Genomic DNA, 14,859 nt, shown 5'->3' on the forward strand with positions numbered 1-14,859 from the left:
ATAAAAAACTTTTGGGAGAGGGCTGGAGAAATGGCTCAGCAGTTAAGAGCACTGACTGCTCTTCCAAAGGTCCTGAGTTCAAGTCCCAGCAACCACATGATGGCTCACAACCATCCGTAAAGAGATCTGACACCTCTTTCTGGAGTGTCTGAAGACAGCTACAGTATACTCACATATAATAAATAAATAAATCTTTAAAAAAAAAAAAACTTTTGGGAGGAAATTGTTATACCAGTAAGATACGTTCACTCCTATTATTACAGTATTAGCGACAATAGCCAAAATATGGGGCTGTTGTCACCACAGCACAACTCCCACGTCAAAGGGAGTAAGAAAGTTTATTCTGGAGCCAAACATGAGTGGCCATGGACCCGGGACTTAGGTTTAGGTCCCCCCAATACCATTCCTCAGTCTTCAGTGAGGTAGCAGTTTCAGGGCATTTTCATAGAAATAGAACAAAGGAAGCCATAAATCAACCCACTTCTCAAATGCGTTGGTGGACACATCAGGTAAGGATCATAGTAAGATGGAGCCAACACTGCCATCGCCTCAGAGTCTATCTTAGTCTTTTAATTAGTAGAAAACTAGGGTTTTATTAGTTAATAAAGCCAAAAGGTCTTATCCATTAGTCAGAGGGTGCCAAGTCTGACACAGAAGTGGGCAAGAAATGGGTGTCTAGGGGGCTAAAGGTAGCCCAAAATAAATTTGTAATTAGGGCTCTGGACCTGCAACATTCGAAACTCTGCAGGGCCATTGAGGTTCTAATCAGTTGAACAGTCTGGGCCGACACAGCTTCTTTCCAGGAATTCTTGTTTGCAGGGCCAACCCACATGCCCTTTAGCAGATGACTAACTAAAGCAGGTGAATAATTAAAAAAAGGTTGGTTTTTTTTTTTTTTTAGAAAGTAATGTATTTACACAACAGAATATCACACAGCCATAAAGAAGAATGCAAACTTGTCATTTGCAGTAATATGTGCAAATAATGGAGGAAATGTTAATGTAATCAATCCAGGAAAGACACAGGAAAGCAGATGCCACACGTTCTCTCACTTGTGTATGGAAATCTGTAAGTCGGATTGTACAAGATGGAATAGTGGACATTAGAGATAAAGGGGGAAAGAACAGAGGGAACAAGAAGAAAGGAGGGGAAACTTTTAGGGACAAGGAAAGGGGCTGAGCAGAAATGATATAGAACAGGGATCCTGGGCAGAAAAAAGATGGCTGGACATGGTCGTTGTGCAAGGCATACATTATAGATTCAGCACCCACCACAACCCCCATTAATTTGTACAATTTGTATGTGTTAGAGAAGATGTATGTAAGGGCCAGGGATGTGGCTCACTTGGCAGAGCACTTTCCCTGCATGCACAGAACCATGTGTTCAAACTTCAGCATGGCATAAGCCAATCAGGTGTGGGCACCTGTAACCACAGCTCCTGGGAACAGGAAGCCAGATGGGAAGTTCCAGGACAGCTTGTTACACAGCAGGGTTCCAGGCTAGCTTGGGAAACAGGAGAGCCTGTCAGAAATAAACACACTAACACATACTTTAAAATCAGAAATGATGGCTCAGTGGGTTAAGGCACTTCCACCAAACAAGCTGGTGACCTGTGTTTGATCCTCCAGGACTTGCATGGTAGAAGGAAGAAACTGGTTTCTGTAATCTACACATAGGCTGTGGCATAAGCATGCATGCGTGTATATAAATATAAAAAAAAAAATAGATACCATTTAGCCAAAATTTTCAGTGTGCCAAATGACAGCATTAACGCTGTTAAGAACCCTACTAAACTCTGCCATTTATTTCTGAAAAGCAATATATATCAAAGCCATAAAGCAAAGTTATAAACAGAGGACTGAGGCAGTTGCCTAGCAACACACCACAGCATAAATAAACCAGTACAAACCTGAGAGAATGAAACACCTCACCCTCAGGGTGGTGGTTGACAATGGTTGTCTCTTAGGGAGACATCGAGGAGATGGGATTGGAGAGAGGACAAAGAGTGCCAACCACATCAGCAGCGCCTGCTTCTTAAAGGAAGGGAACCAGGCAGGGAAGCCTAAGTCGTTGGATTTGGGTGAGGGATCTGTGCTTAGTTTCTTCTGTGTGCTTTGAAGTTTTCATCAAAGAAGAGTGAGAAATTGGTGCTCAGTTTATTCCTGGAAAGATAATAAACATATTGAATAGTATTTCCACGTGTGACACTTGGTAGGCTTCTCTTTCCTCATGACTGCCTGCTCTAGCTAAGCTTGGATAGTCTAGGGTAATAGAGGCTGTGCCACCTCCTAAGGGGTCTGCTTTGTGACCTAACAGGGGGCGGGGGTGGGGGGGAGCGTTAGAGAAAAGAGTGAGGAAGCTGGAACAGAACGAAGTACCAAAGAAAACATACTTAGGCTCTGGCCACCATCAGAGACACAGGAAAAAGTAAAGGCTACAGTTTTCTGAGTTGGATTCCTGGCGTGCAGCTTGTCTCTGCCTACAGAGTCCATTCTTCAGCTAGGGGGCAACAGCTTCAGCTTCTCTTAACACTGAAACACTGGGTAGGAATGCTTGAAAATGAAGGCAGTTCCCAGAAGACTAAGGATTTTTTTTTAAAGACTATGGTTTCGCTCGAGTGACTTTCTTAAAATACCGTATTTTCCTATAAAGATTTGTAGTTTACGTCTAATTCTTCGTTTTGTTTTGTGGATTTTTTTTTGTTTTCTTTTTTTGTTTTTTTTTTTGTTTGTTTTTTTGTTTTTTTTTTTTTTTTCCCGAGACAGGCAGGGTTTTTCTGTATAGCCCTGGCTGTCCTGGAACTCACTCTGTAGACTAGGCTGGCCTCGAACTCAGAAATCCGCCCGCCTCTGCCTCCAGAGTGCAGGGATTAAAGGCGTGCGCCACCACGCCCAGCACATGTAATTCTTTACCATCATGATTGAAACGGAAAGGCTGGAACAAACATGAAAAACAGCAAGTTTAAAAAAAAAAAAAAAGCAAATGTTTTAACTGGTATGCTAAAATGCATAAGAACGTCATTCTCACAGAGCAGTCAAGGTATTTAAATAATCCGTGAAATTCAAAATTAATCCACATAATCGGTGGTGAGAATGGGAGTTTTATATAGTGGTACATAGTCTAAGTGAATAAAATAGATCATATATCAACTATGCATATGAGATCAAAACTATTTTAATTTAAAAAAAAAAAACAAGTAAGCAAATAATAAAATTCTGTGGCCAGAACCCTAAAAACCAGGTTATTGTGTGGCTACAGCCTCCTGATTGAAACATTCCCCGTCAGATTCAAGAAACTACAGATTCTGACCTAGAAAGCTCAAAAAGTTACAAGAATCTCAAACCCCACCACACAGAAGGAGAGACATAAACCAGTAGCCAATCATGGGGAGGGGGGTTGGGAGGAAGACCCTCAGCTGCAGCTAGCTGCAAGTTGTGCCTGCAGCTCTGGGGGTGCAGCTTTGGGGAGTCAGCCCCCATGCTGGGATGGGCAATTGGCTAAGCCCTTGAATCACCCACGCTTCTGTTAGTAATGTTAATAAACACATCAGTTCTCTATGAAGTGCTGTTGGTGTCCTAGTTGGGGTGAAGAGATATTTGTTCCTGTCTCTCCCACGAAAGTCAACACAACAAAGCTCCTTTCATTTTTTCCCAGGAAAGTAAAAAGGGTTTCCCCCCACAAAGGTGATAGTATATTTATCTAAAAAGTGAAGGGCCCTAGGAACTGTATCCAGATTACATCCCATATTTTGATATCATTTGTTTTCATTGAAGTAAAATATTTTCAAAGAAATTTAAGTTATCAAATGAGCAGGAGACACAAGACCACATCTATTGTCTGTGCACATGAAATATCTGTTTTAAGAAGTCAAAAAATTATTGATATTCAAGTTTCAACTTGGAACCAGCACAGTTCTAGCGGCAATACCACACTTTTCAGGGTGGAGAGCCATTTGATAAAGGACCAGGAGTGCCTGCGTCAAAGCCAATGTATGTTCATCAGGTGTTCTCATTTAGCATGGAAAAAAAAAAAAACCAAATAGGAAAATAACAAGGACAGCTTAAAGCTCCAACAGATTAGTTATCTGTAATGAGCAAAGTACAGCAAATATTACTTAGTGAAATAACAAGCCTATTAGTGAATCCATTCCTAAATTGAGTTGACGAGATGAAAGGGCTGTTTATTCAGTAGGAACCAGGTGAATAGAGAAAACCATTTTTTTCCTATTTACTATAGAAGCTCCAGTACGAATGCTAACGCTTTGGGAGCCTCTCCATATGGCACTGCGGGTTTATCTGAAATTGCTTTCCTTCTTGTTGTATTTTACTTTGACTCAAGTTTCAAGGTCTTCCGGGGTATTGAAAAGCACAAAGCAATTCAAACTGTGAGGAATACAGAAAGAAAAGGCTCACCAGGCGAAAGCACCCACAGCTACTTCTGTCCTAACATACACAAGTGTATGTTAAGGTCAAGGATTTCTTCCCACTGTCCGAAAGTATCGCCATAAATGATGGCGCTGAAACACATCCCAGCACAGACTCTCCACTAAGCATATGCAGGCTGGAATTTGTCCCCCTGACTCTCTTCTCTCTGGAGTTTCACACTACTGACTGTCAAGCTCTCCCGACCCCCATCCTCCCACCACCATCAAGAAATAAAGCAACCCAGGGCAGGGGCTGTCCATAAAGTACTTAACTTGCACGCACAATAACCTGAATTTGATCCAGAACCCATATTTAAAAGCCCCAGTGTGGTGGCTGGAGAGATGGTTCAGTGGTTAACAGCATTTGCTATTTTTCCAGAGGACCTGGGTTCAGTTCCCAGCACCAACATGGCAGCTCACAACAGCCAGTTCCAGGTGATTCCCTGCCCTCTTCAGTGCCCTCTTCTGGGCACTGCATGCACTTACATGATAGGGGTAAAACAGCCATACATGTGTTGGCCTACAAGATGGCTCAGAGAGTAAAGGCCCTTGCTACCAAACTTGAATTTGAAGATCTGAGTTAGATTCCATATGGTGGAAGAGAAGCAACTTCAGCAAGGTATCCTCTGACCCCTACACACATACAGTGACATGGGCATGGGCATAGGTGTGTGTGTGTGTGTGTTCCTCAAATGAGACTTTCTGAAAGCACACTGACTAACCCTAAATGTCTGACCACTAGAGATACTCAAAAGCCAAGCATGGTGGGCCACATGCAGGCTCAAGCTGCACAATCATTTGCTACACACACACACACACACACACACACACACACACACACACACACAGCAAAAAAGCCAGGTATGATGGTATGCACCTGAATCCCACCTGGAAGCAGGAGGACGAGTTTAATAGTGTGTGTGTGTGTGTGTGTGTGTGTGTGTGTGTGTGTGTACAGTATCTAGAGAATTAAAAATATATTCTGGGTACACAGCAAAAACTGAAAATGAAACAGAACTCATTAAAGCCTACAGTTAATGGCTTCGTTTTCTCCTGTAAAGAAAGGCTGACCGCAGGTGCTTGTTTACATACAAATGGAAATAGCCAGCTGCTAATTACAAACCCAACACTGTGGCCTGGAAACCAACTGTAGATTGCTAGACATTTTTATTTCACATATCACCAGTTATTCTAGTCCTCAGTACAGAACAGCACGGAAGCTTTCCCAGCCTACGTGGAAACTGTTAGAAGGAACTGATAAACGAGGGGTGAGGACATCTCATCTCCTTTAGATTCTTGTCTACGGATTGCTTTCTCAGCAGTGAGTCAGGTGAAGATTTTAGAGACAACACTGTCCAATGTGGCTCTGGAGACAGTAAACATCTCGAAGCTGCCCGAATACTTGTTACACGACACCCAATTGTTTCCTCGAATCACTTGGCTTGCTGTTATTACTGAAGATCAAAATTACATCCTGTATCACATGGTCTCCAGCAGAACCCATGACTGGGAGTGAAAGCAACACACGTGCGCCTGCAGCTGCTTTCTCTGTTACCACCTTGAGGCTTTGCGGAGCTAACCTGATGTGAGAACAAACTGCACTGGCTACTCCGTGGAGCGGACAGTGGCCCCTCTCCCAACACTGCCCACCAAGGCATTAAATGCACTCCAGCGTCCTGTTCAATATTAATCAGTACACAAACCCAAGCCACGTGTTCTCCAACGGCTTCCTGTGACTGAAGGGCAAGCAGCTTCATGATGCTGAAAATGTAGCTTGCAGTTTTTCAAACTTAGCGTTATGCATTTTGCTTTGGCCATGTTGGAGACTGAGCCCGGGTCGCGTAAGCATAGATCAAGTGAATTCAAAAGTTCAACACTAGCTATGTCAACACAGTGAGAGATTTCTCTCGGTCGAAACCGAGGGCAGTGTCAGGGGCTTACTTATGGCCCCAGAACTACGAAGGCTGAGGTGGCAAGGTCACTAGAATTCATGACTTGGAGACTAGACTGTAACAGCGAGGCTGCATCTCAAAATGAATACATCTAGTGTCAAATTTAGTGAAAAACTGGAAGGCATTCTCTTAGTTTTGTTTTTTAAAATGGTTGTCATAGAGCAGAGGTTCTCAACCTGTGGGTCACAACCACTGGAGGGTCATATACTCTTCCCCAGGGGTCCCAGATCCGACATCCTGAATATCAGAAATTTACATTACAGTTTATATCCGTTCTGAAGTAGCAACAAAAACATTTTAATACAGTTCCTCACTACAACATGCACTGGACTAGAGTTGCAGCCTCAGGGAGGCTGAGGAGCACTGCTATAGAGGCTCCTTGTGGTCCCCAGAAAGGCAAGTGAGAGAGGCTGGGACACGGACCCTTTCTTACCCTCACTAACTCCTGTAAAGTTACCCCAGGCACGAACCAGCACATTTCCAGGCAGCCACTCTGGGGCTTTTCAAGGCATGAGGAGTCTAATTGGTTTCATATGGCAGAACGTGTCTCAGATTGTATGTGCGACAGGATTTGAGCCAGAGTCTCAAAGCGTCAAGGACCTGCTCCACCACCGAGCTCTATGGTCCACATTTTATGAATGTGCAGTCAAAACATGAGTCTGCATGGAGCTATGTGGAAAGTTATTTAATTGTAAAATAGAAAATGAGGCCAGAGTACAGTCTCGCAGGTAACTGGTTCTTTATACAGATAAGCTAGAGGAGCCTGGGGTGGGGGAGGGGCAAACGTTTTCATAAAGCAATAGAACAAAACAAAATAATAAAGAGCTTGAAGTTACATTTTACAAAAGAGAATGGAATAGTCTGTCAAATGTCCATACATTTCAGAATTGACAATATTGTGAGAGAGTCGCAGCACAGGCCCGGAGCGCGTTCACAGGGAATACCGAAAGTTACGTTAGACACACCCATAGCCTCACTGAGTACAAAAGGTCCTGCTCTGCATACAAAAGCAATTTCCATAAGAATAATTTAATTTCTTAGGGGAGGGGAGTAAGTCCATGAAATATTTCAGAAACCCAAATGCACTGAGTTTGCCAAAAACATTATCTTAAAATCCAGCGCCTCAAAGTGCTCGTGTGGAAGTCATGATGGAAGGAAGGCACAGAGCAGTCTCACATCCTCACAATACAATTGTCAGAAAAGCATATATTTTGCAGATTCGAGTTCTCTTGCAAGCTGCTCCAAGAACATTGTCATGGTCGCCAGTAAAACCAGCTGTGAGCTTACTCACTCTCAACGACCGGCAGAACGACAGTGGTGCCTTGGTTTTTTTCTTGGTAACTTTCATCGTCTTTGTAGGAGACATACCTAAGCAAGGGATGTGTTTTAAAATCATAAAACATGCAGGATATGTACAAACAAAATTTTAAAAATATTTGCTTCATATACATGTAAATCTACTTGCATGTAGCTGAAATAGAACAAATATAAAATTTCTGCTTCCTAAAAAATGTTTTCAGAGAACCTGAGACAACTTAAAAGCTGTACAAAAGTTCCTGGGCGAAATCTCTTTGCAGAGTATTTCCAGCATCAGTCCACCATAATTGTTCCACATTTGGTCTAAGAGACAACAACCACGCTTACAACTTCTGTTTCTGAGAAATTAAGTCTGCACCGAAATCAAAAAGAATTCCCCGTAACAGTGGCTTGCTGTGGCCTCTGGATCTCAGCAACAAGCTTCATCAACTCATTTATAACAGTAAAAAAAGAAACAACCAAAAAACTATTTACAGAATTCAGTTTTAAATACATTTCACAAGTTCTAAAGTTTTATATTACAAGAATTGAGAGCTCATGGCTTAAGTCCCGTTATCAAGCTGTAGTATTTTCTATTATTCGGTATTCCCATGGCTGTGTCCTTACTGTGTACAGTTCAAGACTATATTCTTTCTGGACAAAAGGTAAAAGCAAACTGGTGTTCATGGCAGCTAAACGGCTTCTTTGTTGGTCTGGATGCGTGTCATGGCCTCCAGCTTCTGCCTGTAGGCCTCTGCCTCCTGCTCCTTCTTAAGCAGCTGCTGTCGGTATTTCTGGGCCTCTCGGTTGGCTTCATCCAGCTGTTTCTGAAGCGCTTCTCTCTCCTAATTTAGAAAAGAAAGCCGTGTTTTCAATTTTTGCACAAATACATTCACATAATCATGTGTCCATCAAAAGAACATGGCTCTGCAGTGAGTACGGCAGCTGCCTATGGCCCCTCTGAGACACTTTATCTTTCCAACCAAGACACACGTAAACCCCCAGTTCTCGTCTGAATTATGAGATGGAGACTGTTCATTAATTCCAAGGAAAATGTTTCTAATTTAGAAATATGAATAATAAAACACAAAACGCACACCGGTACTTCTTTATATACTGAAGGAAGTTATAGAAGACATAAACGCAAGCTTCAAACACAGCCCTCATCTCTCCTCAGAATGAGTTCCCTCAGATGACAGTCACACAGCCGCCACCCACCATATGACTGAGCAAAGGTGACTCCACAACTTGCCTCTCCATGCCAGGCTACGAATGCGAAAACTGATCCTCAAAGATGATGAGCACCATGAGGATGGGCTCACAGCATTCAAATGTCACTAATTCCAACAAGAGCCCCATTCCTCTACATACCAGGCGCAATACCTGAACTCCACCACGAAGGGTGCTGGCCTAGACTTGCAAAGTCAGCTACTCAAACAAGCTTCTACCGTTAAACGGGCATAAAACGTTTTAAATTCTCAGTTATTAAGAACCCATATAGCTGGGTGGTGGTGGCACACGCCTTTAATCCCAGCACTTGGGAGGCAGAGGCAGGTGGATTTCTGAGTTCGAGGCCAGCCTGGTCTACAGAGTGAGTTCCAGAACAGCCAGGGCTCTCGAAAAAAACCAAAAACCAAAAAACCAACCCATATATCCGGAGGCTGTCCAATGAAGACAGTCTGCTGACTTCGTCTCTTCATTCTGCCTCTGCTCAGTTAAAAGGAACAAGGAACGAATGCTTTCAAAAGCTCTTTTATTAAAAAGAAAAAATCAACCGCTAGTAAGTGTATAGAGAAAAGATGATCCCCACAGGCCCAGGCTCAGGGATGACGTAATCTCATCACAAAGACCCATGATGTGCTAGTGAGGTAGGGGACAGAATACAACTATGAATTCCAGAAAGGCAAGGTCTACACTGAGCAGCACACATGCCCAGAGGGAGCACAGGTGAGGGAGGGAGGTCCTAGAGAACTCTGAAGGTCTCCTAAATAGCCACTGCCTCCTGTCTGTCCCCGGCTCATTGGAAGTACCCAGCCATGCCTGTTTTTCTGCTTGGGCATGTTTACCAAGAGGAGTACAGTGTGTTCTCTCTCTCTCTCTCTCTCTCTCTCTCTCTCTCTCTCTCTCTCTCTCTCTCTCTCTCTCTCTCTCTCTCTCTCCCCCTTCTCTCCTCTCCTCTCCCCCATCACCCTCCTTACATCCCTATCTTTCTATTTCTCTCTCCTTACTTCTTTCTCATACATACATACAATACACACACACACATACACACCCTCATCTTATGATCCCTCTCATTGCCCTATACTGAGGATGAAGTTAAATTTAGTATTTTTCATATTCCTATTGGTCCACCAAATATGGGAGTGACTGAGAAACCCATTAAAGGAATGGCTTTATTTCCAGTTTAAGCAGCACCCATTCTAATACCTTATATCCCTGCTCGGCAGCAGGGTCTCTCAGACATCCCTAAGGCTAGAAAAAATATCAGCCAGAAAGGCGAAAAGTTGGAAACACCTAAGAGTGGGTCAATCAACAAGAGCATTGGCTGTGACCTTTGAAGGACTCTGAGTTAAGAGGTGAAGGGGAGGAGCAAGATCTACTTCTGGGGGGAGCACAGCCATGTCTAAGTGTCTTTAAAGTTTACCTACGTTGCCAGGCAGTGGTGGCACACGCCTTTAATCCCAGCACAAAGGGAGGCGGATCTCTGAGTTCAATCGAAGCCAGCCTGTTCTACAGAGTGAGTTCCAGGACAGCCAGTGCTACACAGAAAAACCCTGTCTCAAACAAACAAACAAACAAACACAAACAAAAAAGAAGGGATCATCCAGCCTTGGCCATTTATTAACACCTGACAACCTGACATTTACAAAGGGTTTGCTGTTACTGAAGACAAAAAACAAATGGAGACAAATAGTACAAGTGAATGGCTTACTCCTATCTTCTGTACCTCATTTCAAACACACATGTACACACACACACACACACACACACACACACACACACACCACCCAGCTGGGGATCAAACCCAAAGCCCACACATGCTAGGCAAGTATTCAAGCACTGAACAATAAGGAAAACAGTAAAATAGCAGCTCCCTTCACGTACTAGACCAAACGAAGGACTCATTTCCACTGCATTTATTTTGTCTAAGCAGTAAACTACAGAGACCCTAAGGGAGTGCTGAATGTGACCATGTGGTGACCACATAAAAACCTTTCCTGTTGTACTTCTGACTTCTCAGAAACACAGGAATGCGGAAAGAGAAACTTTTTTGCCATCTCACTTTTCAAAGCAAGTAAAACTCTGAAAAATGGAAAATGCTAACATTTTTACCTTTGTTTCTGATGTCAATGACTGGATATACTTCACGGAAGACAGTTTCTTTAAATAGTGCTTCACATATTAACAGTACAACAGGCTGACACCTAACATTTTTATTTAAATATAAATGTTATCCTATGGGCTGAATATTATTTTGTAGTAAAGCCACATTGGTTTTAATATTCTGGTTTAATATTTAGTGTGTGTGTGTGTGTGTGTGCGTGTGTGTGTGTGTGTGTGTGCTCAGAGGACAGCTTTCTGGGGTCAGCTTTTTTCTTTCCACCCTTACATGGATTTGGGGGTCAAATGCAAGATGACAGGCTTGCACAGTAAGCATCTCTACCTGCCGAACCATCTTGTTGGCCCATTTTTGATATGTTATTATTATTGTATGTATTTGGATGTTTTATCTGTATTTATGTCTGTGCACCGTTGTAAGTGTACAGTGCCCAAGGAGGCCAGAAGAGGGCAGGGAATCACCTGCAATCAGTTAGGATGTTGTGATACTAAGGTACTGCTCCAGGGATGGTTTGTTGGTGTTCAAGTTCCAGCACTGAAGGAAAATAAAGGAGTTTAACACCAAAGATTTCTAAGAAAACTAAACCCTAGTTAATAATCAAGATTATTAACAAGACACACCAATTATTATACTAAGTTATAGCTGAGTCATTAGTAACAGAACCACAGGGTAAGGGCTGACTTCAGCTCCCTTTATTTTCAAATACGAATCTCTAATTCTGCCTTAAAAGCAATGGTGTGGAACAACTTGACCACTTTAATATGTAAGTTTCTAATACTCAATTTTATGTTGTTGTTCTAGCTGCTATAAACAGGACACAGTTACAACCTACGCTTTAGGCGATCCCCCGATAAATGCCATTCACTGGGCAGGGACGATCTGTTCACTGTCGTAGTCAACCTGCATCTGTTCCAACCTCACCTCTTTCTCTTTCAGACAGTCTCACGATGTAGCCCTGCTGGTCAAGAATTCACTTGTAGACCAGGCTACCCTCAAACTCACAAGAGGGGATTTAAGGCCCACACCGCCATGCCAGGCTTTCCTTTCACTTACTCTTCCTAGCAAGCACTTGCTGATTCCTGTTCTGTCTTGTTGATGGAGAAGCTGCACCTTGAAAAGTCAAACTAGCAGGCCAAGGTCATACACTCAAAATATAAGAAAATCCAAACCTACAGTTGAGCCCAGACCCATACTCCCAATGATTAGGTTTATCTTTAAGTTTTCATCATCATTGCACTTTATAGTTATTTCTATTATTGTGTGGGTCTACAATGTGTGTATGGGCACGTGTGCCATGTATGAGGGTAAAGTACTGCACTGGGAGTTGATTCCCTCCCTTCACCTGTGTTTGTGTTCCTAGGTCATCAGGCTTGCAAGGGAATCATTACTCGCTGAGCTACGTTGCCAGCCCCCACACCCCCCAACTCTCTCTCTCTCTCTCTCTCTCTCTCTCTCTCTCTCTCACACACACACACACACACACACACACACACACACATCCGTGTAGGGATGTGTGCACGTGGAGTTACAGGCAGTTGTGAGCTGCCCGACATGAGTGCTGTGAGTGGACTCTGGCTCCCTGCAACAGCAGTACATGTTCTTAATCACTGAGCCATCTCTCCCAGCCCCTAGATGTAATTTTTAAAAAAAAATTAAATACAGAGAAGATTATAAATATAGTCCCCAACTACCACAACCTATGCCAAGTTTCCCATACTTAGGGGTCAGTACATCCACACTGTAATAGACGAGCCTTGCCCTGGGAAACCCAGATTCATGATCGTTTCATGGTATCTCCCCTAGCAGGCATTAAAGATTTATTTTTTAATTATTTGTATGTGCGTGTGTTGTGTGTGTGTGTGTGTGTGTGTGTGTGTGTGTGTGTGCAAGGCTGAGTCTGTGCTTGCACTTGGGTACCGGTGCTTGTGAAAACTAGAAAAGGGCCCCAGATGCCCTGGGACTGGAATGACAGCCAGCTAAGCTGCTGTGCTGAAAAGCAGTGCAGCCCTCTGCAAGAGCAGTTGAGCAGCTGTGCTCGACTGCCGAGCTCTCTCCAGCCTCAAGCCCCAAGATACATTTTTTAAAAGAGAAAAGCTGAGCCAAGTACCTGAGCTATTTGCTGGTGCCTAAATATTGTCCAAATGTGATAAATGATCTCATATTTATAAACACAACCACACCCAATCATTTCAAACTGTCTGTGGCTAGTGTCTCCACCATGACAGACTAGGACAGCTACAGAGGAGTCATATGGTCCATAAAGCCGAAATTAACTCTATCCAGCTTTTTCCATAAAGATATCCTTCTTCCCCAGCTCTAGAAAAACTTCCTGAGCTAAAGGACATGTAGAACTTTAAATCCTCACAGAAGCAAGACAACCACGCACAGCTAGAAACGCTGTGATGCAGCATCTTGGAGGCCAAGGTAGGGAAGGACTGGTTTAAGTTCAAGGCAAGCCTGGGCTACAAGGTTATTCCCAGATCAGCCAGGCCTACACAGCAGGATTCTACCCAAAACAAAACAAAATTAAGCAAAATAAAAATAATTTTGAAAAAATATTTCTAGTAAAATGGTTTAAAATGTACAGAACAATTTTCACAACACTAAGGACCCTGAACTAGCTAAAAAACACATATATTCATTTACAAAATAACAACCCTGCTAGGCATGATGACTGTGTACAACTTTGATTCCAGCACTTTAGAGGCAGAGGCAGCCATATCTACTTGAGGTCAGCCTGATTTACCAAATGAGGTCTGGGCCAACTACACAGTGAGGCCCTGTCTCAAAAATCTAAAAAACAAACAAGCAAACAAACAAAAAACAGAAAGAAGAGAAGAGAAGAGAAGAGAAGAGAAGAGAAGAGAAGAGAAGAGAAGAGAAGAGAAGAGGAAAAAGAAAGAAAAAGAAGAGGAGGACAAAGAGAAGGAGGAGGAAGAGGAGGAAGAAGAAGAAAAACAAGGCAGGAGTGAATAGGGGTAGCTCAGAGGTAGATCTAATTCTTGCTTAGCATGCACAGGCTTGTTCCTGGGCACCTACCCCCTACCCGCCCCACACAAAAATATACTCAAAAACCTGAGTCTCAAAATAAACAAAATACAAAATTGACTAACAGTCATCTCTAGCCAGAACTCACATTAACTACCTAAGAACAGAGACACCTAGCTCCTGACATGCTCTGGACAGTTTCCCTCCCCCACACACTATTTCCACTGGAACGGCTCAGTGGTTCTTATCTTGGGGAGTATCTGTAAGAGACACACTTCCCCTTTAAAGTACCAACAGAGAGCCAGCAAGAAGTGGAAGCAAAGTGTTATGTGAGGATGCAGAGTGGCTGGCATCGTGTTTGTATCTGCACCTCCAAAAGTGAAGCAAGCTGTCCGTTTTCTCACCATCAATGGATTTATTATAGACAGCCACTCTGACAAGTGTGGGCACAGATACAGAGAAAGCCTTGTAAAAATTATGCACCAGTTAACTTTTACATCAGTTTATAGTTTCTTATTAATCTAAGCATTACTGATGTGTGGTGGTTAACACTGAAATGGCCCTTAGGGTCAAAAATCTCCCCACTTCCCCGAGATCAGTTTTATAAAAACTTTTGGGGTTTTTGTAAAGTTTGGTCAAGATGAATCTAAGCAAACTACATAAAAGCTTGCCCCGAGGATAATTCGATTGTCATCTAAGAATGTACACGTGTTAAGGGACAATGGTTACTTGGCCTGATGTCAACATTGACGTCACATCCTCATCCTGTGACTCCGGCTGCCCCCACCATCTATTCTCTCTGTGTCATAGTCTCCGTGACACCCTAAGTGGTTCCGGAGCCATTTGCATTGATGGAAAAT

General features: G+C 43.0%; 2 protein-coding genes across 24 annotated transcripts in view; both read right to left on the reverse strand.

Annotated features, from left to right (window-relative positions):
* Positions 1–2,159, reverse strand: part of Hdc (histidine decarboxylase) — a 30,367-nt gene extending 28,208 nt beyond the window's left edge. Inside the window, exon 1 of the mRNA XM_006498784.3 lies at positions 1,910–2,159. Coding sequence (XP_006498847.1) covers positions 1,910–2,018 — 109 coding nt within the window. The 5' untranslated portion in view covers positions 2,019–2,159. The remainder of the gene's footprint in view (positions 1–1,909) is intronic.
* A 4,881-nt stretch (positions 2,160–7,040) lies between these two features.
* Gabpb1 (GA repeat binding protein, beta 1) overlaps positions 7,041–14,859 on the reverse strand; it is a 55,529-nt gene continuing 47,710 nt past the window's right edge. For 8 of the 23 annotated variants that reach the window (XM_030247525.1, XM_030247529.1, XM_006498757.4 and 5 more), the window contains one exon: positions 7,046–8,516. In XM_030247525.1, the coding sequence (XP_030103385.1) occupies positions 8,485–8,516 (32 nt within the window). In that variant the 3' untranslated portion in view covers positions 7,046–8,484. Of the gene's footprint in view, positions 8,517–14,859 lie in introns of all 23 variants that reach the window. The other 15 variants (NM_001271469.1, NM_001355108.1, NM_207669.2 and 12 more) reach the window with 3 other exon arrangements.

This window comes from Mus musculus, chromosome 2 (genome assembly GCF_000001635.26).
Source record: "Mus musculus strain C57BL/6J chromosome 2, GRCm38.p6 C57BL/6J".
Taxonomy (NCBI): domain Eukaryota; kingdom Metazoa; phylum Chordata; class Mammalia; order Rodentia; family Muridae; genus Mus; species Mus musculus.